This window comes from Camelus dromedarius, chromosome 19 (assembly GCF_036321535.1).
Source record: "Camelus dromedarius isolate mCamDro1 chromosome 19, mCamDro1.pat, whole genome shotgun sequence".
Lineage (NCBI taxonomy): Eukaryota > Metazoa > Chordata > Mammalia > Artiodactyla > Camelidae > Camelus > Camelus dromedarius.
This window is the reverse complement of record NC_087454.1, coordinates 4,711,840-4,732,828: the sequence shown is the minus strand read 5'-3', so window position 1 is coordinate 4,732,828 and position 20,989 is coordinate 4,711,840. Positions and strand designations below refer to the sequence as shown.

Here is a 20,989-nt window from a genome sequence, read left to right as displayed (position 1 = left end):
CCTGTACTCTGCCTTCGAGGTCAGCCTCCTGCCGTATGAAGAGTGGGATTAACTTGACCCCAGGACCAAAGACAAACGGAGGGAAGGCCATGTCAGGGTGAAGCAGGCCACATCACCACTGATGCTAGCGTCCCAGTGGTTCACGCTACCCTGGTTAGGAAGCATTTTTATCATCACCCTTGGAAGTCCGCAGCTACAGAACTAGGCTCCCTTAAGGTCTGTACCTGTCCGTCCTTTGCCATCAAGTTACTTCTCGTAACACCCCACCATGCCCAGCGGCCGTGCTCAGGGGATGTGGTCACCAGCACAAAATAACTGGTGGTGCGACCCTTAGGAGACAGACCATGTCTGCTGTCTGTGGCAGACGAGCACAGCAGGACCTCGGCCAGCCTCTGCCTTAAAGGAAATCTTTATTAATCATGTATGGTTCACAGATGTTCTTTTAAAGGAAAAAAAACCCAACTTTCTGGAGAAGCACAATCTGAGTGGCTTCCGCTTGCATCATAAATCCTGTTTTCAAAGAAAATCAAAGTGGTACAATTTGTTTACACTATGATACTTTCTAAATAAAATTTTTTTTAAAAAAAATGGTCTGCCCTTTCCTTAAATGTTACAGCAAACAGTTATCAAACAGACAATAAATTATAGTTGATATTTACAGAAAAGCTGTAAAGGTAGCTATAGAGCATACATGTAAGGTTTAATCAGTTTAGTATGAAATTGGTTTCCCAGTACATGATCGTGAAAGAGACGTTTGAAAAATCTCCCAAAGTGAGATCTGAGTCTGACTTTCTACGGGAGAAAACTGTGATTTCGGGTCCTAAACAGCTCGCCTGTCCAAAGCTGTTCCTGGGGGCTGGGTGCCCTCTGTCGGGCGACGCCTGCGACCCAGGACGCCGTACAAGGGCCAAGAACCATTTCACGGACAGACGAGAGCGGACAATCCCGAAGTAAAGGTGCTTTTCAAAGAGCCGACCCCAAGGGCGGAGGTGCAGAGTGGCGCTCGTGTGCGACACGGTTACAGCGATGGCTTTAACACGGCTTCTTGTGCCCGGAGCCTCCACTCAGAGTGATCACTCTAGTCTCTCTTTTTGGTCCTAGTGAAAGAAATCAGCACGGGGGGTGGGGGTGGGGGGCAGGGGCGGACAGGGCTGTGGAAATAACGTGGTTGGACTGAAAGAAGTATCTTTTCACACCGACAAACACGTAACAGCACGACCGAGACTAAAGGCACTTGTACGTGGCCCGGCTCCCACCTCGGCCCCGAGCCCGCGTGAGCCCCACCTCCCCGGGAATGAGGTCTGAAGACGGGCATCTTCCCCAGTCCCGTGAGCTGACGAACAACCGAACCCGCTGATACTTGAGCCAAGAATCCTTTTGCTTTTTTAAGATGGTTTTCCCTGTTTACTCACTAACACCACAAGGAGCTTGATCTAAAGCGAACACTAATTTTGGTGGGTTTTGAGGGGCGGAGGGGAACCCTTCAAAGTTCTGTTTCTGCCATGACCCAATTTCATCCTTCAGACCTTTAAGCTCAGCTTCCTACAGAACCACCACGACCCACGATATTTTCCTATGTGAGCAAATTCTGAACAAGGTCCTGTAAGACCTTCCTGGGGCAGGAAGGCGCCAGCCAGCACCAGCTGGTTTCAGAGTCTTGCCCCGTGTGATTTTTAAGGCAGATGTCATCCAGGAGTCCAAGGCCGTCTGCGTGTCCCCAGCAACTAGCTTCAAGTTAGTGGCATCCACAAGCCCTCACGACCATATTCCTGTATTTTTTCAGGATGACATTGGAGTTGTCATCAAAGTAAAGAACCGAGATGGCGTTCAGTTTTGTTGGTGCACAGCACGGTTTGGGGACATACTCAGGATTCATAAGGTGAACCTGTTCCGAAAACAGGAGGGAAGGGCGTCATTAGAAACTAAACCTCGTCTGGGCTCACTGCTCCCTGTGCCGTGAAAACAGTGCTCACCAAGGTCTGCACGATGGCGTGGTTGGTTGCGTTCATGTGCGCGTTGAGGGGGAAGGAACATTCTCCATCACAGTAATTGGCAGCGTAGCCCTTGGGCGCAATGATCCAGTCCTTTAAAGCAAAAGGAAGCAACAGAAAAGGGTGGTTCACATAAACTCTTCGCATCATCCTGCTTTCAGTAACCCTGGGAGCAGGCATCGCTCACAGTGGACAGGGAAGGGGACAGACCCAGGAGGTCAAGGGCACATTCAAGGGCAAAGCTAGGGTGTGAACCCAGTCAGTCTGACTCAGGAGCCCTTGTGGTCCTGATCTGCTCCTCGCCTGCCGAGGCCTGGGGGCCCGCAGGAGGCTGGCTCCATGTGCTTGGACCAAAGGAGCCTCTCCAGGCACCTCTGTCATCCCAATGCCACCTGCACAGGGAACTCTTCTACCACTTGGCACCTGGATTTGGCCTCTTCTAAACTCGTGAAGGCTCTCAGGTGTTAGGACAAAATATCTGTGCTCTTCCAGGTCGGGTGAGCTGAAGTCTGGCCCTTGGAGAAGTTAACTATTAGATCAGTATTTCCAGCCCTTTCTCAAAACACAGTGGGCATCTGTTTAAATGCCCTGTGGACCTTGAACGAGCGAGGGAAGCATACTGGGAAATGGGCTCGTGATCTGCAGAGATGCAGCGCTTGGAGCCCAGCCTGGGCTCCCCGGGAAGGTGCCGGGGGAAGGGGCGGGGGTTCTGGCACTCGTGGGCGGGCCTTCCACCACCTCCCTCCCAGAGCCAGGCATCCAGGAGGGCTCCTAATACCTTCACAGAAGGAACCTTCTCGGTCCTAAAGCTCAAGGTCTTTGATGGCGGCTGCTGCCATTAAGAAGAGAAGAGACCGCAGAAGAAGGGCCTTCGTCCCCCTTGCTGTCAGAGAACTCACCTGCCATCCTAGGTCCTGGAAGCTCACATAGAGCTCATGCTTCCGGCAGGCTGTTTTGAGTTCGCTGCTGTTGTAATCTGTGGGAGATCGGAAGAGGCACCCATTAACTCCTTCATCCCTTCATTTACAAGCTTCCCTGGACTGTTTGCCACGGGCCAGGCCCAGTACCAGGCTCAGGGGAGCCCGGCACTGGGCCCCTGCTAGGCACAGCCTGGGTCCCTGACAGCTCTGCGGACTCCCAACTGCCTGGGTGTTTGACACACCCTGTCTTGTCCTCTCTGGGGCCACTGCCGGGCACACTGGCCCATGACACGGAATGGCTGACTTGAAGGGACTCCTTTTCAGCAACAGATGTTGTGATCCCGAGTCGTGTGTGAGGCCTACGGGGGTAGGTGTGGCCCAAGATGCCCCAAGCACCCCTGGGCCCTGACTTGGAAGACACCGTATTCACATTAAAGACGACTGCACCAGGCAGGACCTGCTCTGTTTCAAACAGGGAGTGTCCTGAGGCTGCAGGGGCTTTTAAGGCAGCTGCCAGGCTGGAAAGGCATCCTGAAGGGAGCACAGGGGAGCAGGCCCTGCTCCCCAGTGCTGCTCCCTGCCCTGTGACCTGCACTAAAGCCGCGACCTGGGACAGCAGTGCCCCGCGAGCACCTGCTGATGGGCACACACCCACTCTGTGTGACCCAGGACCCCCTAGCCTGGCTGAATTAACTGGGGGTTGGTGGGCACATCCTCACGCCAGGAGAATGCCTGCCAGAATCTAGGAGGAGAGGATGCGGAAGCTGTGTGTCCCACACCTCCCTCCCCTGCATCCTCTATCATCACACTGCTTTCCTGCATTCTACCAGTTGTTTCAGTGAACTGTCAGACCAGAGGAGGGGGAGCTGTGGGAACCCCTGAAAGTGTAACCAAGTCAGAACCGCAGGTGGCATCTGAAGGGAGGGCCGTGGCAGCCCTGTTGGGGGCTGGGCCCTTGACCTTGTGGCGTCCATGCTAACCCCAGGCGGTGAGTGTCGGGACTGAAGCAGACTGGGGGGCCCCCTGGTTGGTGTCGGAGCGCAGGCAGGGACAGTTCCTCTTTCTGCTGATGGAGCCAAGCCGCCGTGGCCACCTCCACCAACAGTCCACGTGTCTGTGAACCTGCCGATAGGACCCTCCCTCTGCTCCACAGGGAACTCACTCTGCAGGGACAGCTATTGCTTTCAGAGCTAGACACGGGCACACCTGTCGCTGAGTCAAGATCGGGGCTAAAGCGAGGAAAGGGAGGAACTGGCTCTCCTGTTTTTCTTCCTACAGACACTTCAGGCCGCACTTAAGTCTCCTTATAAGTCCACGTGGAGTGCTGGCAAAGGATGGGCAAGTATTTGCAAAGGTCAGTTGTCCTCTGAACACTGGGTCTGCTGCTCAGTGGCTGTTGGGACCCAGGGCTCTGCAGTGGACTGACAGGGCCACATGTGGTTTGATCTGGTTTTGGGGGATTGACATATTGCAGAAAAGCATCCCCCCCGCCCCATCCTTTGATATCTGTTTAGATGAATGGTTTGCATGGTGCCAGTGAAAACCTATGCAGTTAAATGTAATGGGACCTAAAATTGACAATTTAACACATGCAGCTGTGAAAGGTGAGATTATATTACCAGTCCACGTACCATGACGTTTCACTTAGACCATTCAATGCTTTGTTGAATTAACTGCTTATTTTCATTTCTGAGTTGTTTGATGCATATTCAAAAAGTGAAGCAGTAACTGTCAGCATGTTGGCTCCATGCGCAGAAAAAGAACTTCACAAAAGTTAAATGATGCAAATTTGGTCAGTATCATTTGCAAATGCAAAATCCAGTTAATTCTAATAAAAATAAATTTGATGGGACCCTATCTACTTAAGTGGGATAAAGGAAAGCAACATAGCTTTGCCCACGCGGGTTCACCAGTCAAGGGCAGGGCAGAGAAAAGCAGTCCAAGAGCTGGAGACACGCATACACATGCACACACACCCACGCACACACGCACACCAACCGGAGCAACAGACTCAAGGCTGACAAACCATCCCCAAGGGGCAAGGTCCTCGGGCTGCTGCACAGGCTGCCCATGCCTGGATCACGAGCATCACCGGGGAGTCTGAGGCCCACCCCAGACTCACAAATCAGAATCGCTGGGCCGGGTCCACTGTGGCCCAGCTGGATCTGCAGACACTAAGACTCATGGCACCACCCTTTAGAATGAGGCTCACACGCAGGGGACAGCACCTCCCCCAGCCACACAGAGCCTGTCTCAGGACACGAGGACTCCCTGGGCATCACTTGGGACGCAGATGTGATGACGGCTCATAGTCTTGGTCCCGAGAGGCATTTTCAAGGGATCTGGCTTTTTCAAAGCTGAACACAGAAAGTGACATCTGGCTCTCCAATCATTCCAAACAATTCTCTGGCCTAAGAGTGGAAGGCAGGCAAGTGCCCAGCAACCTGGCTGGGATTCTGGCCCAGCCAGACCAGCTGGGTTTGGGCAAAAAAACTGTTAAGTCACCAGGTAACAAAATCGAACAATCAGAAAAGCCCCCAGGACTAATTTCTTCCACAATCAAAAGGAGGTAGCTCCCTACTCTGCTCCTCGACAGGAGAGAACATCCCCTCACCATAGATTTTCAAGCTGCAAATACGTCACAAGGATGTGAATCGCCTTTTCAGCACCGCTCTCCACCCCCCACTTTTATAACCTCCTTCGGTAAAGAAACCTTCAGGTACGCTTGGTTTTTAAAAAAAAAAAAAAAACCCAATCCTGCCTCTCTTTTCCAAATGAGTATCATAAACATTTGAACACGGGTTTTGAATGGAGATTTAAGTTGGTTTCATCTCAGGGTGTGCGGTCCCCCAGGGGCCATCACTCCAGAAGATCAGAGGCCACTCGGGGGAAGGGGAGAATTTTTTAAAGATCCAAGCAACTGTAAAGACAGACCTGCCCGTTTGCTCCCTAAATGAAGGTCCCTCGGCAAGATCATCCACTGCTCTGTCCTGGAAGAGACGAGCAGAGATCTGGGGAAGGAGGGCCAGGCTGCCGGGCCCAGAGCGTGTTCTTTATTCGCCTGTGCTCTTCAATGCTTTGCCAAGGCCGGGAGCTTCTCAGGGGAGTGGGGCCTAGGTGGAAAGAGAAGGCGTAGCAGGGATCCTGACTTGCAGAGCAGGCCATGCACAGGGAGGGTCCCCATCACGCTGGAGTCAGGCCAGGCAGCCCCCTGGGAGCACCAGGGAGGCACCGCACCTGAGTCCCAGCAGCCTAGCCCAGCCCAGCCCAGCCAGGTCCCAGGGGTCAGGACAGCCCGCCTGGGGCCCTTTCCAGCCCCAGTAGAGGAGAAGGGAGAAACAGAGGGAAGATGTGGGCAGAGGAAGAGGCAGAAAAGAGAGTCAGGGCATCCTAGAGACCAGGTGACAGAGGAGGAGTGAGAGGAGCAGGCAGGTGGCTGCCCCCGGCCAGGGCTTCCGCAGAGGGGCTGACCCCACTCCGCAGGCCGCACCAGCTGCAGGCCCCAAGCTCGGCCAGGAAAACACTAGAGCAGCGGGAGCTGGGAACAGAGCATGCCGTCCGCCTGGCCCAGCTCTTCTCAGCTCAGGCTACAGTGTCTGCCCAGAGGGAACTTGTTTTTGAGAGGGAACAGTTCATAGCTCTCATTTCCCTTCCCTCCTAGGATGACAAGGGCAAGTTCAAAGAGCAGCTGTGAAAATGGCACCTCTGTCCGCACTGGTCCGGCCACTCTTCCCGTATCTCCAGCCTGCTCCGCCTGTGTCTCACCCAAAACTACCTCTGGTTCCCAGTTACCCCGCAGAATCATCTCGGCCATCGATCACTGGCTGGAGGCTCCTGCTCCTCATGCCGCTGATGCTGGGGCCCCCAGGGGACCACACTGGGATTGTGATTTCTGGTGCCAGTAATCTCAGAGTGCTGAGGGGGCAGGGGGCAAGAGCTTGGTTTTCAGAGTCTCGATTTTGTTGACAACTGTTCTGTCACTCCAGGATTTCAAGATCTCCTAAGGCGCCATTGAATCTGGGTGGGGCTCTCATCTCTTCTCGGCCTTTGTCTTGATTATAAAAGAATATGGAGCTGAGTATCTTGAAAACTGATGGAGGCTTCCCTTAAAGACTGAGCCCTATGACTCCCTGTGCCTCTCTGTCTCCCTGCAGCTCTATCCCCCGGCCCCCAGCGCCCCATCGGGAGTTGGCAGTAGCTGGTGAATTATTCAGCGGTCTTCTTTTGCCTCTTTGTTACTCAGCATTACTGGCCATTAGCACATTCATAAGGGTGAACCTAGGGATGGGGCAGAAAGTTCCACTTGGCTTCACTCCTTGATCCTGACGGAGCTTGATGGCAAGAGAGCATCAAGTGTTATGAATATGGAGTCGGAAAGGATGCTAACTTTCAAATCGCTAATGCCATTGTCTGTCCTCCCCAGATGGAGAGTAAAGTCCTGATTTCACTTAGGGAGCCTTGGACAAGCCTCTACCTCTTGACTGAGACATCTGGAAGCCAAGCTGCCAGCCCTAAAATTTTAATTCAAGATCAAAGTGACAAATTAAAATTCCCAAAGCCTTTGAAGGCCTACAAACAGCTAATTCACAGCCCTGACCCACGTCCATTCTTCCCAAGCATTGGATGTCCATGGCGGGGGTCTGCCCCTCTCATCTTGGACACTCTAACCCACGGAAGCAGATGACGAACTAGAGGGGACACCTGCCAGGAGTTAACAGGCCAAGCAAACACGGACCTGTAAGGATGAGACCCCCTCGTCTGTGGACTGACATTCCCTGAAATCTACAGCAAAAGATGTCAGGGTCTTAATAAGGTACCTACACCATTGTTTTTAAACTGATGAATTCTGGTTACGTTTCTTACTCTGGAAACGTACTGAATGGTCCCGACTGGAGAATTCAAGGAAAAGAAGGTGTGCACTATGAACAAGACGGTCAAGAGTGTTTCCATGAGCCAGAGCCACACCTTCTCCCGGGATCCTTCAAGATTTGGGTGTGTCGGAGAGAGATGGAAGGAGCATTTACTCAAAGAGATGCTCACAGGTAGCAACTGAATCAAAGATCTCATTGCAAAGGACAGAGGGGGCCTTGAGAAGGTGCTGGTTCGCTGACAGTCGGCAGAGCTGAGCGATGGCAACAGAAGCGTCAGGGGTGGAAGGGGCCCAGGTCACGTAATAATCCAATTTTATGTGAATTGTTAAAGGTGGCAGGACATGTTTCAAAACTATCCACCTGTCAAAACAAAGAGCAATTCTAAGTCACAGTGTTGGCAGCCAGCTGGTGGACATGGCAGAAAAGCTGACTCACCAGCTGAACTGAAGTCACGTTAGCTGCCGCTACCCCAGAGATGTCTTGGAAAGACCCTGGAAAATTAGCCGCGTCAATTACCTAGCATCGCCACAGGGAACCATCCCTCAAGGCCCTCTGTTCATAACCCGTGCAATGGGCTGGCCAGGCGGTATCAGAGTTTCCCTGGGGACAAAATCGTGGCCCTCAAGAGAAAGATGCTAGGAAAGAGGATGGGACGTAGCAGGTGGAAAGAGACCACCCAGTGAGTGCTCTGGGAGCAGCGGGCTGGCCGCCGTGGAGGCCGAGATGAACTGCCAGGGTCCCAGGAATCCCCGTGGGCTGCGTAGCACGGCTTGGACCAGGACTAATACAACGTGTGTGAAAACGATGAACGATGCTGTCCGTCGGTATGCTAGCTCCCTGGAGAAGTACCACGCAGCCCACATCCATCACGGCCTTGGAGCAGACAGTGGCAGAGAAGCAAGGACAAGCGAAACCCATCCAGGGAGACTTTGGATTAAACCCATTGTTTGGTGCATGTGTTTGGAAAGTCCAGCTTGAAGGCCACGGGCAGACAGAAGAGTGGATTTTAGTGGGCAATGGGGAGGAGGCGGACGGGCTCTTGGCCTTTCCCTCGCTGTGGACTGGTCCTGCCGTCTCCCGCATCTGCAGCTCAGTTCTCAAAATAGCCACATAGTTCCCTGCCACCTGTCACCCTGATGACAGGCAATTTGATGGATTACATGAAATTCTTAACCCAGATGCAGGACAGTCTCTGGTGGGCTTCTCCTGCAGGGTGTTGTTTCTGTGGAGAAACATGAACTCCCCGGGAGCGCTCTGTGGCAGAAGGAGGGCAGCAGAGGCCAAGCAATCTCTTCCTGCAACCTCCCGAAAGATTTCCAAGGGGCAAGTCCTGCCTGGCGTCACACCGGAGGCCACAGCTTTCTGTCTCAGCAGCATCGGGCCCCACGACAGCCCACAGAGAAAGCACAAAGCGGTCGGTCAGGGCCTCTGGGTAGCCGGCCGTCTTTCTGGAAATCCCTGATCCAAGAACAATCTCCTTGGCACGTCTGTTCCCATCAATGGCGCAGATAAGCAAGGAGGAAAGAGCCAAATACATAGAGTAGGACTTCAGCGGGCCTCACACGAGCAATTTCTCGGACCAGCTTGAGAGCGTCTTTGCAGACGGTGAGAGGGAAGGAGGCCCTCCGTAGTAATACTTTCCTGGGGGTCTCGGACTTCAAATAGGTGGTCCAGGGGCATTTGGTACGAACCCTTTGCTTTAGTGCCGCTGAAAGGAGCAAAATGCGTTTGAAAGTTCAGGCTTGGGAGGTGGCGGATGGGAGGGTGGCAAGACCCAGACAAAGCAGACAGGCTTGCCTCTTACTGCAAATTAGATCAACTTCAATACTCATATTTAGTTTGAACTCATCAAATTGAAAAAAAAATGTTGAAAGGGACTGGGAAGAGATTTATGCAGTGATACCACTAAACCCAAAATCAGAGAGGACATGTTTTCCCAATTAAAAACAAACAAAAAAACAAGAACAACTTGATATGTGTGCTGGTGGGGGAGGGGATATTGAATAAATCAAGTCAAATTTTCATTTTAAAAAGCAATCAACATTTCCAGAGCTGCCTTCAAGTCTGAGGTCTCAGTACGCTAATGACCACAGTTCGTTAAAGAAGGGCCGCTCCGCCGCCAAGCCCCGAAGGACAGTGCCGAGATGATTAACTCTGTTAGGCAGGCTTCCTCCGAAGCAAATAAAGGAAGGCAGTTATTTCTTCTTCCTCTTCTTTTTCTTTAAACCCCAGCCCTGACTGTTTCTAGTGGTAAACACAGGAACACCCATGCTGTGCAATGCTTCCAAGAAACACCAGGATGACAAGAAGCAAAATGTCACATCACACTGGGTGGTAGATCTTCAGGGTCCACGTCCAAGTTACTGGTAAAAGAAACGGCTGATTAAGTCAGAACCCCAAACGAAGATACTTCTTCCCAAAGGATAGTTGGGCACCTGGGGAAGTTCCATGCACTCCTTCTGGCCAATGAAAGTGACATTTTCCAACAGTCGCCTGGAAGAATTTATGCATCTTCCAGAAATATTTTACATCCTTTCCGAGGACCCTAACACATACCCTGAGAACTTCCTATGATTGGATGTAACTAATCTTTGAGCCAAATCAATGCTTCTCATTCAATCCCAGCAAATCCACCAAGGACCAATCATCCCCACTGGACAGCTGGGTAAACCGGATTAGGTCTGTCCAAAGTCACAGAGTAGGAACGAGGGAAGCAAGATCTTGGACTGCAAACCCCACAGCAAACCTTCAACTTCATGCTTGATTTCCAGGCTATTTAAATGGCCAAAGGAAACCCAGAACTTGCAGGCACCAGCTTTAGAGTATTAGGCCCCTCGGTTTGAATTCAATACTAACTATGTGAGCTGGGTATCAGGTGGGAACACCCGTTCCGCCATCCTTCTTGCTCTGATGAGTGGACTTCGCGCCTCTTCCCAAAAAGGCGCAGCATGGGACGGGGTACTTCTGACAGACCGCTGAATCTGACACTTGGGCAGTGGGAGCTGTTTCCTATCTTTTGCCCTTTGAACCTGTCTGTTCAGGGCAGGAGGGGGCTGACCACACTTCCTAGCTCCAGGGGTGAGCTCGGGGCCCCTGCCCGGCTGTCTACTGCAGCTACCATGAAAGCGATGCTCTCTTTCTGAAGTTGAGGTTGCCTTCCTGACCACCATGGCAAGAGAGTCTTTCTGACAATGCCGCCAAAAAAAACAGAGAACAAGAGATTCCTAATATCATCCGAACTCATGGATCTCAGTGCGTCAAAGGCAGAACCCTGAACTTCCCAGTCAAATGAACCAGTGAAATCCACCCTGGAGGGTCGTGTGAACTGACTCTTCATCACCCCCAGCCAAGAGCATTGACAAATACAAGCCCATCGTATAGAAATGTACAGAGTTTTTGCACATCACAACCTCCCAGGGGTAATGTAACCAGAAGAAAATCTAGGTGCTCTCAGGATCTTTATGAGAATGGGAACAAAAAAAAAGAGTTGGAGAAAGCTGACCAAACAGAAGGATGCTTTCCTGGGAAAACAGACACTGAGGCCATCTGCAACCTGCAGACGATCTTTGGATAAGGAGCGTTCCCCCCGAAGGCCCTGGGAACCCGGCGAGATCACCGGTGACTGACCAGGCACCTGCAGGCTTTGCAGCATCTGGAACCACTGCCGGGTCCCCCAACCAGGCCTCCCGGAAAGGCGGGCCGCCCGACCCACCTGAGGCGCCGGAGGCCCGCGACACGTCCTGGGCCTGGGTGGAGCGGTTGCGGCTCTGCTGGCGGCGCCGGCCGGAGGTCGACCTGGTGGTGCGCACGTGGACCTCGCTCACCTTGAAGAAGGCCACCATGAAGGGCTGCTTGTCATAGGGGCCATCCCTGCCCACCAGGCCGGCGGCACGGGGGTTGATGTGGAGCCCTGGGGGGCAAAGCGGAGCAAGGTTCTCGGTACGCCCGGAAACGTCTGGCTGCAGCCCCACCCCAGAGCCCACCTAGCCTCCCAGGCGCTGATCGTCAAGGAGGAGTGTGAGGACCGGCACATCCTCGCATCCCCCGGGCCCCCTGGATGGCCCAAGCCACCACTCCTTCCAGAGTGCTGGGAGGCCGGCAAGGAGCGAGCCCCCCCCCCCAACTTCTGCTAGTTGTCTTCCTTTGTGTTCAGCGTTCTCTTTTTCTCTTGAAAATGGTTGTTTCTTTTTTAAACATTTTACTGAAGTACAGTTGATGTACAGCGTTGTCTCAGTTTCTGGTGTACAGCAGAGTGATCAGTTACACATATTTTCTTTCCCACTATGGGTTATTACAAGACATTGAATAGAGCTCCCTGCGCTGTACAGTAGGACCCTGTTGTTTATTTTATATCTCGTGGTTTGTATCCGCTAATCCCGAACTCCTAATTTATCCCCCCTTTCCCCTCTTTGGTAACCGTAAGTTGGTTTTCTATGTCTGTGAGTCTGTTTCTGTTTTGTAAATAAGTACATTTGCATCACTTTTTTTAGATCCCACATATAAGTGATATCATATGGTATCTGTCTTTCTCTGTCTGACTTACTTCACTTAGTGTGAGAATCTCTAGGTCTGTCCGTGTTGCTGCCAATGACATTATTTCAAGGTCAGAACTCAGACTCTGTTTCTCCCTTTCTCTTTATCTCAACGCACCTTCTCCCCGCACCCCCTTTCTCCTCCCGCCCCAGTCTCAGCCTCCGAGAGCTGCCCTCCCGTGGTTACTCTGGGAACCTGGACCACCTAGCCACCTCTCAGTCCTTCCCAGGAGACCTCAGGTTAAGGCTTTACTTGCCAAGAGAAGTCATGACGGGACAGTAAACGAAGCCATTCCAGGGGGGTCGCCTATAATCCACGGGGCAACCATGCCTGCCTCCGTAAGGGAAATGAACCCAAAAGGACTGCTGGCCTGACCGGGGCAAACTCACCGTCCTGCGTCACCACACTCAGCTGAAGCCCCATGTTGTACTGCGGGGTCAGGACCCACAGATTGCTCGTGGCCGTGATGTCGAATTCCAGCCAGCCTTCTTCCGAGGCCCACACGATGCGGGTGTCCAACAGAAACAGGTCAGAGTCTCTGAAAGAAAGAGAAGACAGCGGGGTGAAGAGGGCCCGGCCCCCAGCCCATCCCCGCTCGGTCCTGCCTTGGGGTCAGATCAGGGACGGGGACCTGCTGGGCTCTGGCTGGTGTGACATCACACAGGACACATGCCCGACGCAATCTGGAGAGAACTGAGCATGTGCTGGGACACCATAGTGCCACCAAAAGCCGGCTCCCACCAAATCTTTTCTAGAATTAAGGTATATTAAAAATAAATCAATCAGTGGTCATACCGTGGCTTACTTTATGGCTAAGGAACTCTAAAAAGAGAGGAAGTGGGGGCGGGGCAGTGAGGAAAAGGATTAAGAGAATATTAAAATCAGGATCAATATATATGGACATCTGCTACGTTGTCCTTTGTTCATTTTTTTCTTAAAATTAGGACCTGACTATCCCCAATGTTAGTTCCTGTGAAAGAAGGAGAAACCAGAGTTCACATCCTCGCTCTGAGCAACCACCAGTTCTTTGCTTTTAATTAAGGCCTCTGAAGGGTCTCCCTGGAGGGCCCAGTCCTTTCTCGTGGGGACCGTGGGTGTGCATTGAGTGACTTTTAAGTTTGTCCCGGTGCTTCTGTGAACCACAGCTGGGGCTCTTTGAAGCAAAACGCCTCTCCTCGGGCCCCACGGGGACTACTTTTATATTTTTGACAGTTTCCAACTAACATCACTCTAGGGGTTGTGGGAAGACAGAGAGAGGGACCTACATGCCGTGACAAGCTGGTTAGGGATGGTCACCTAGGTGTGTCTCAAGGTCACTCAACCTGAGCTGACATCGCAGGGTCACCGGCATGAAGTGGCCTGGAATTCCCGTGTCAGGGAAGGGGGATGTTTTGGCCATGGAAAGATTCAAATCCCTTGTTGCTGGAAATATTCTGCTGCGATAGCTCACAGGATAGAGAACTTACTAGATTTCAATCCTAAATTCAATACTAAATCTAGGACGAGCATTGCAGTACCAGCATCACACATTTAAACCAGTTATAACGTGCTTTCACCCCCTTCGCTTTAACAACCTTGAAAACAGCTGGGGAAACAGACGCGGACGTGTTTACAGACACGTGGCCGAGGTCGAAAGCTAGTCGGTGAAAGAACAATCTCGCAGAAAGGAAGCGAGTGGACTGAGAGACCCCCCTGACAACTTACTGCCTTTTGAGATGACTATGGAAGACAGCCTGTGACAAATGAACAAGGTGTGTCTCCATCCCGCCAAATAGTTCTGAGGCCAGGGGAACATCTGAGTTAAAAACCTCTCAGAGGGGAGACCATTTCTCCTGTTGACGTGGCTCGGGGTCAGAAGGAAACGCTATTGTCATCGTTTCCACGCTTCGCGCAGGAGGTCGGGCTGCAAGTCGTTTACTCAGCTGCTGGACAGCGTCTGCGGGGGGCGGCATCCAGCCCTGCCTCTTTAAAGTGCTCTCTGCCACGTCTGTCCCACCCTCTGTTGACAAATTACCCACCCCCCCATTCCTGAGGTGACCGTGAGCAGGGAGACAGGGGGCTATTCATGGAAACCAGCAAGAGAGGACGGCATGTCCAAAGCTTTGAAGTGAAGATGTAAAAAGGCATCAGTTCTCTTCCGGGAGGTCGGAGGAGACCCTCATCCAGAAACAACACAGACGCTGAACAGCAATGTGGGAAAAGTAGTCCTGAAGGAAGTACAAGTCACGTTCCCATCAGAGGGGCAGCTTCCAAACGAAGACACAGGGGGACCGGCGGGGCAGAAGGCTGCCCCTGAGGTGAAGAGGGTCAGGGTGTGGGCGTCACTGGTGGCTCGGAGCTCCTATGGGGCAGCCAGCACATCATTTTTCAGGACTTGTAACAAAGATGCAGAGAAATACAGCCCAAGATACCAGTGTGGCATACGTGGTAGAAAGAGAAAGAATGAGCAAGAATGAGCTTGCATTTTCAAAAAGTGAAATTTATGATCAAGGATGTTACTAGAGAAGTGGGGGCTGGGACAGAAGGTCGTCATCCAAAAGTGGGAGAGAGCGGAGAAGAGGAAAAAGAGGAGAAATGCGTGGATTCAAGGGGCAACGGGAATCCCAAGCGAAACCCGGGGCGCAGGTGGAGCAAGGCTGACGGGAGGGACTCACGACCACGGTGGGGAAGAAGAGGAGCCACAGAGGCGCGGGGACGGGTGGACACCGGAGCCGAGTTCCTGACTGAGTCCTGATGGGGCCCCCGGGCTGTGTGGTGCTTCTCGGCCACACCCGCTGACTGTACACAGAGGACATACTGGTCCTCACTGCTTAAGAGATCTGTGGGGTCCACCCACGCGGTGTCACAGCCCCGCCCGGAGCGGAAAGAGCTCTGGGGCTCACGGGCAGTGAGGCCGTCTCAGGTTTAGCCGCTTACACCTAGGGTGCTCAGGCCCCCTGGAGGGGAGGGGAGATGAGGGGGAGCTTGGGCTTAAAATAACTGGACATGTTGGCTGGGGGAACAATAGGTATTTCCTGTGACCTCTCACCAAGTGAGCACTTGCCAGGAGCCTCGTCTGGTCCTCGGGGAGCCCGGGGAGGCAGGTCCTACTACAGTGTCCCTTCAACAACTGAGGGCGTGCATCCTGGAGAGGGCAGGTGTGGCAAGGTCACACAGGTACTACGTGGGGTGACCAGAGCCCAGGCTCTCAGCCACGCACAGCCACAAAGCAGAGTCAAGGAAAGTACAGGACAGAGGTAGCGAGGGCTCAGAACAAGGTCGGGGTCAAAACCTCCCACTGGTCAAGGCCACCGGCGGCTGGATCCGGGAATCACACTGGGCCACTCAGGGCTGCACAGGATCAGCAATCATGAACGACCCCTTGTCTCAGGGTCAGGGGCGGAAGGGGTGAAAGGTCACGCAGGAGACATCCTTCCAAGATGCGCAGCGCCTGCCCCTCCCCAGCCCCACCAAGCCCCTCCTCCCAAGCAGAACGCCATCTGTCTGGACCACCACTGACCCCCAGCCACACAGCCGGGGTGAGGAGCTTTCAGGAAGAATGACAGCCTCAAAGGAAGGACTTCGCTGGCCCCATGCTTCCAGTAACTCAGGGATTTAAGAGACACTCCTCAGAGCAAGTCACTGAGGCGTGGGTCTGGTGTGACCCACATTTGTTTACTTTTCTTCAGTGACACACAGCCTTGGTCGGCTGACTCTGTAGACGTGTCGTCTCAAACAAGATGCCCCTGAGTTTGCTACGTGAAAACAGGGGTTCCTTCCTCAATCCCCTCCGTCAGCGTCAGGTCTGCTGCTCCCGTCCTCAGCACCTGTCGCTGCTGGAATCAGGCTCCCAGGGGTCTGGCCGACATGACTTTCCCCGATGGGACTATTTGGACCTTCCTACTGAGAGACTGACACACTCAAGTTAATATGTCCTGAGCGTAAATCCTGAAACAGGAGAGACAGAGACAGTCCAAATGACTTTATTGTCGGTTTTGTTCTCCACCAAGTCAGGGACCCCACGTTTCACGACAGATCTGGGTTCTGCCTTGAAGGATACAAGGATGCTATGCTCAGCATCATCCCACTCGAGGGCTTGAGTTTCCTCACACTGTGGGCGTCCCAGGCAAACAAAGCTCTTAATAATTCCTGAGCCAAGGGAGATTTCTAGAAAATTTTCAAAAGTTCACCCTGAGGCTAGAGTTGGCGGACCAGCAAGCTGCTCCAAGACGGGGAGAACTGGTTCTCGGGGGCGAGGCCACCCTGTGCGGTCCCTCCCCGTCACACAGCCCCCAAGGCACCCGCCCGTGCCCCCGCAGCGGCGGTGCTCCATCCGGCTGAGAGGCAGGACCAGAAGCAAAGGCAATGGGCCTTTCTCTTCTTCGCCCCGGAGAAGCATCTGAGCTCCCGCTGGCCCGGAGTCACCTTTCCTGACAAGTGGCTCCCAAGTGAGCTGACCACTGACGATTTCACTAGGGAAGTGCTCTTGATAAAGTGGCCTTTTTAAGTCTGAAGCAAGCAGATTTGTGAGATATTTGATAAGGTGAATCCATGATCCTGTTTCTTTATTTCCTCCTCACAGACTCCTTTGCCATTTCTGTGTCTGGACTTAACAGTAAATGGAGGCACAAGATAACTTTCATCTGCTGAGGAACCAAGTTTTCAAATAGAATGAAAGTTGAAGGCAATCATTTTAGAAAATTCGAGAGTAAGGCAAGGACATTACATCTCTCTTATGCAACGTACTGTGTGTGCAGGATGACGTCTAGACATTCAGCAACTAAAAAGACAGGGAAGAAACAGGGTATTTGAAAACCGAGCACTACAAATCAGAGTAAACTGCTACACACACAGACACATGGATTTGAGTGACGAGGGCAAATGAGCACTGTCACCATGTAATTAGCCAAGCTCCCGCTGAGCTCCTGCCACGGGAATTTACCCAGTTTGCACCTCATGGGCCAGCCTGGCATCAAGAGAAGTTTCAAATCTCAAAGGCATCTTAACTCCGCAAGGGACGGCTCACCTTCAACCAAACAATACACATGACTGTGCTGTCAGGATCGCAACACAGCTCTGCCCTTACACCGGTGCTCACCCCGTGCCTGCTTTTCCACCTGTGAGTCGCTCGCAACCTCCAGAAGAGCCAAACACTGTCACCACCACCACCACTGGTTTACAGAGAAGGACACGGAGGCACAGGCGGGTTAAGCAACTTGCTCTCATTCATTCAGCCAGCGTGTGCAGAGCGGGGATTGCAACCCGGGCGGCTTGGCTCCAACGTGGCCCACGCACATGCTCTGCAATCGCAGCAGAGGTCAGCCTGCATCAGAACCCCCGGGAGGACTTGTTAACCACAGACTGCCAGGCCCACCCCGGAGTTGCAGGAGTGGGGCCTGAGCATTTGCATTTCTGATGGATTCCCAGGTGACTCTGGTCTGGGGACCACACAGAGAGCCGCTGACCTCTGGCACTCGCCTGCACTCTTTAAGGATGAGGAGAATGACCCCAGCTGGCTTTTTAGGCTTAAGGTTCAAAGCTGTCTGCTCTCAAGATATCTTGCTCCTCTCCTTAAAATAGTACAAAGTCACGAAGGCTGCTGAAGGAAACATTTGATTGTCTTAGGGAGTGGCCTTACCCTCAAGGAGTTACTGAGTTAGACCAATAATCAGAATTCCAGGCAAGATCAAGTCCAAAGCAGCAGCATTATTAGGACTGCTTCTGTGTGCTGCTTCTGTGCGCCCAAGACAGGGAGAGAGGAGGAAGGAGGAGGACGACTTAATACAAATCCATGGCTACATAACCGGTCTTCTTTGACCACAGAAACACAGCAACCCCCCTTCCCACGCACTGGGGGAGGCAGCACAGACCGGATGAGGGTTCTGCCACCTTTTAAACATGTCCTATGCAAATCTTCTAAGTTTTAGTTCTTATCACCAACCTTCTACTTCCATGTCCTTGTCCAAATAAAAGCAGTAAAAATACTGTTAATTTGTGATTGTAAAAAAAAAAAAAAATAGCAAGATAATCTGAACCATTATCACAGCTTGCCCCCTACCAGGTCAGACATGCAGGCAGCCGAAGCAGCCCCTTCCTGAGAACGAATGTTACAGAAGGCATCGTGTCCGGAAATAAAAATTGACTTTCTTTTCTCTCCCCTGTTCACCACATGCACAAACAGTTCCCCAACGTTTCCCCGTCCCCCGACACCCTGACCACCCCTCTCCAAAATTCAGCATTCAAGTGTGAGCCATTCTTCATGGTAACGTTAATTTCTAACGTGCTCATCTACACTGTGCCTTTGCAAAGAACAGAAGGTAGGTAGGTTGAGGAAGAAGGTTTGGGAGATTCCCGAATTTTTTTTTTTAACTTCCAGTAGATCATTTTAAGTATACGGAGTATGGTCTTGAGGAAGAAGATGAAACTAACTAGTTACATAACCAGAGCTGTGGGTCCGTTACATGATCCCCTTTCCAGGGGCAAAGGTACAAATGCTGAAAAGTTCAGTGCTTGCCTGAGGCCCGCTCTGAGCGTGCCAGAGATTATCAAGTCAGCAGTAAGATTTCAGGAGTCCCTGAGGATCGGACCTGTGAAAGCTAGAGGCAGAAAGAGAAACAGGTGTGGCCGGGCACAGTGATAAAAGGCTTTGATTTTTCCTCTGTCTAACCTGCAGTAGGGCTCTCCCCTCCTGGCTTTCTCAAATTTGCCCTTCTCTTCATAAAAGAACACAGTCTCAGGTATCTCACTCTCAAGTCAGGGCAGATAAGAGTTCACGTCACTTCGCTTCAGTCGGCAGCACTGAAAATCCAACAGATTTCATGGAGCCGTCAGTCTATGAGAATCAGCCTACGGACAATGTTTTTCTAAGAAAACTGCTCTCCTAGATCCTGAAGCTGGCTCAACTACTGCGTTCAGGTCTTGTTTCCAGAACTATGCCTTTTGGTTAATGAATCAAACATCAGACGTTGTGGGGGTTCATGATAAAGATTTCCAAATAGAAATAATACAAGTATGACACTTCGGAAACATATGCTTCTGGCTATGATGTTATCTGTCAAACTAACACCCCTACTAAGAGCAACTGAAGGCAAACCTGTCTGAAGCCATCTCAGAGCAACCAGGAAAGGCGACACTTGGTGGGTCAAGATCTCAGAGCGAAGAGAAATGCATTGTGGTGAGCCCTGTATTGGCTGTTACCTGTTTATTTCAGGGCATTTGTTAACTCCTAGCCTGATGTAAGGCTGTCAAACAGAAAGGAGAAGCAGCCTAGATCCTGGAGCAATAGTGCCGGTGGGGAACAAAAACTGGGGCTTCGGGACGTTACGACTGGAAGGGCTGAGGTCCCAGAGGAAAGGGACTGCCTAGAAGTGAGCTCACGAAAGTGATCTCAGAGAAGTCTGGGGCCACTTCCTCTAGGACCTTGGCTCTTCAAGTCCTGGCTGCCATGGACTCAAATATTTCCATCTGAGATATTTGCCAGATATTAGGCTGTGTTTGCATGGAATAAGAAGCTGAGAAAACAAACAGAAGGAAACCACGTAGAGGATGAAAGCAAAGCGGAGTTTCTGGCAGCCTCTCAGCGCTGGGGAGGTAAGAGTCGCAGTTCAGAGCCCACCAGGGAAGAGGACTTGCGGCGAGCAACCTGGACCTTCAGCCGAGACCCCTGAGAGCTACACTGCAGGAGGAAGGGAAAGCCAGAAGCAGGGAAACCTGCACACACCCTGAAAGCCAGCCCCATTTGGAACAAAAGAGCCAGACGACCTGTATTTTGTCTGCTTCCTGGAAGAAAATGAAATCCAGTCCAGAAGGAGGATCACGGCACCTAGAACTGTTCTTCAAAGATAGTGTCTAGAATCTGGTTACAAAAAATGATCAGGCAGGCCAGGAAATAAACCCAAATGAGGAAGGATCAAGGGGACGAACAGATAGTGGAAATAGACCCACAGGTGATCCAGATAATAGTTTTCAGACATGATCTTAGACTCCAGCCTTACAGAAAAAGGATAGTAAGTCACAAGCGAGGTTTGTTCCAGAGATGTGAGGTTGGTTTAACACTTGAAAATCATTTAATGTGGTGTCTCACATTAACACTGTGAAAGAGGAAAAATCACTTATAGACACCCCTCAGTATCCACGGGGGATCAGCTCCAGGACCCTGTGTGGATACCAAAACTTGCATATGTTCAAGTCCCTTATATAAACTCATGTAGTATTTGCATATAACCTACCCATAGCTTCTTGTATATTCAAAATCACCCCTAGATTACTTATCATACCTAATGCAATGTAAATGGTATGTAAATAGTTGTTAGCACACAGCAAATTCAAGTTTTTGGGACTTTCTGGAATTTTTTTCTTCAAATATTTTGATCTGTGGTTGGTTGACTCCCCAGATGCAGAACATGAAGATCTAAGGGGCCAACTGTAATTAACCCCAAAACTAAGAAAAAAATTGATAAAATTCACATCAATTTCTAATTAAAAAAAATACTTATAGCAAACTAAAAATGGTGGAGGATCCCCTTAATCTAAGAAACACTCTACAAAAACATTTATAGCAAACATTATCCTTAATGGTGAAATGTTAAATGTTTCCCCCCTTAAATGAGTAATCTGTCAGGGATTTCCAATCTGAGATTAGAAATCTAACAGAAATTTGAATGGAATTCAACATTGTACTGGATGTTCTGCCAGC

The 20,989-nt window shown here is 51.4% G+C and overlaps 1 protein-coding gene across 1 annotated transcript in view; it reads right to left on the bottom strand.

Moving 5' to 3' along the window:
- Window positions 1-393: 393 nt before the first annotated feature.
- The window catches only part of BMP6 (bone morphogenetic protein 6), a 132,105-nt gene continuing 111,509 nt past the window's right edge, over window positions 394-20,989 (bottom strand). The window contains exons 3-7 of the mRNA XM_031435223.2: window positions 12,705-12,853; window positions 11,495-11,692; window positions 2,891-2,967; window positions 1,974-2,084; window positions 394-1,885 (exon numbers count right to left, since the gene is read on the bottom strand). Coding sequence (XP_031291083.2) covers window positions 1,736-1,885; window positions 1,974-2,084; window positions 2,891-2,967; window positions 11,495-11,692; window positions 12,705-12,853 — 685 coding nt within the window. The 3' untranslated portion in view covers window positions 394-1,735. The remainder of the gene's footprint in view (window positions 1,886-1,973; window positions 2,085-2,890; window positions 2,968-11,494; window positions 11,693-12,704; window positions 12,854-20,989) is intronic.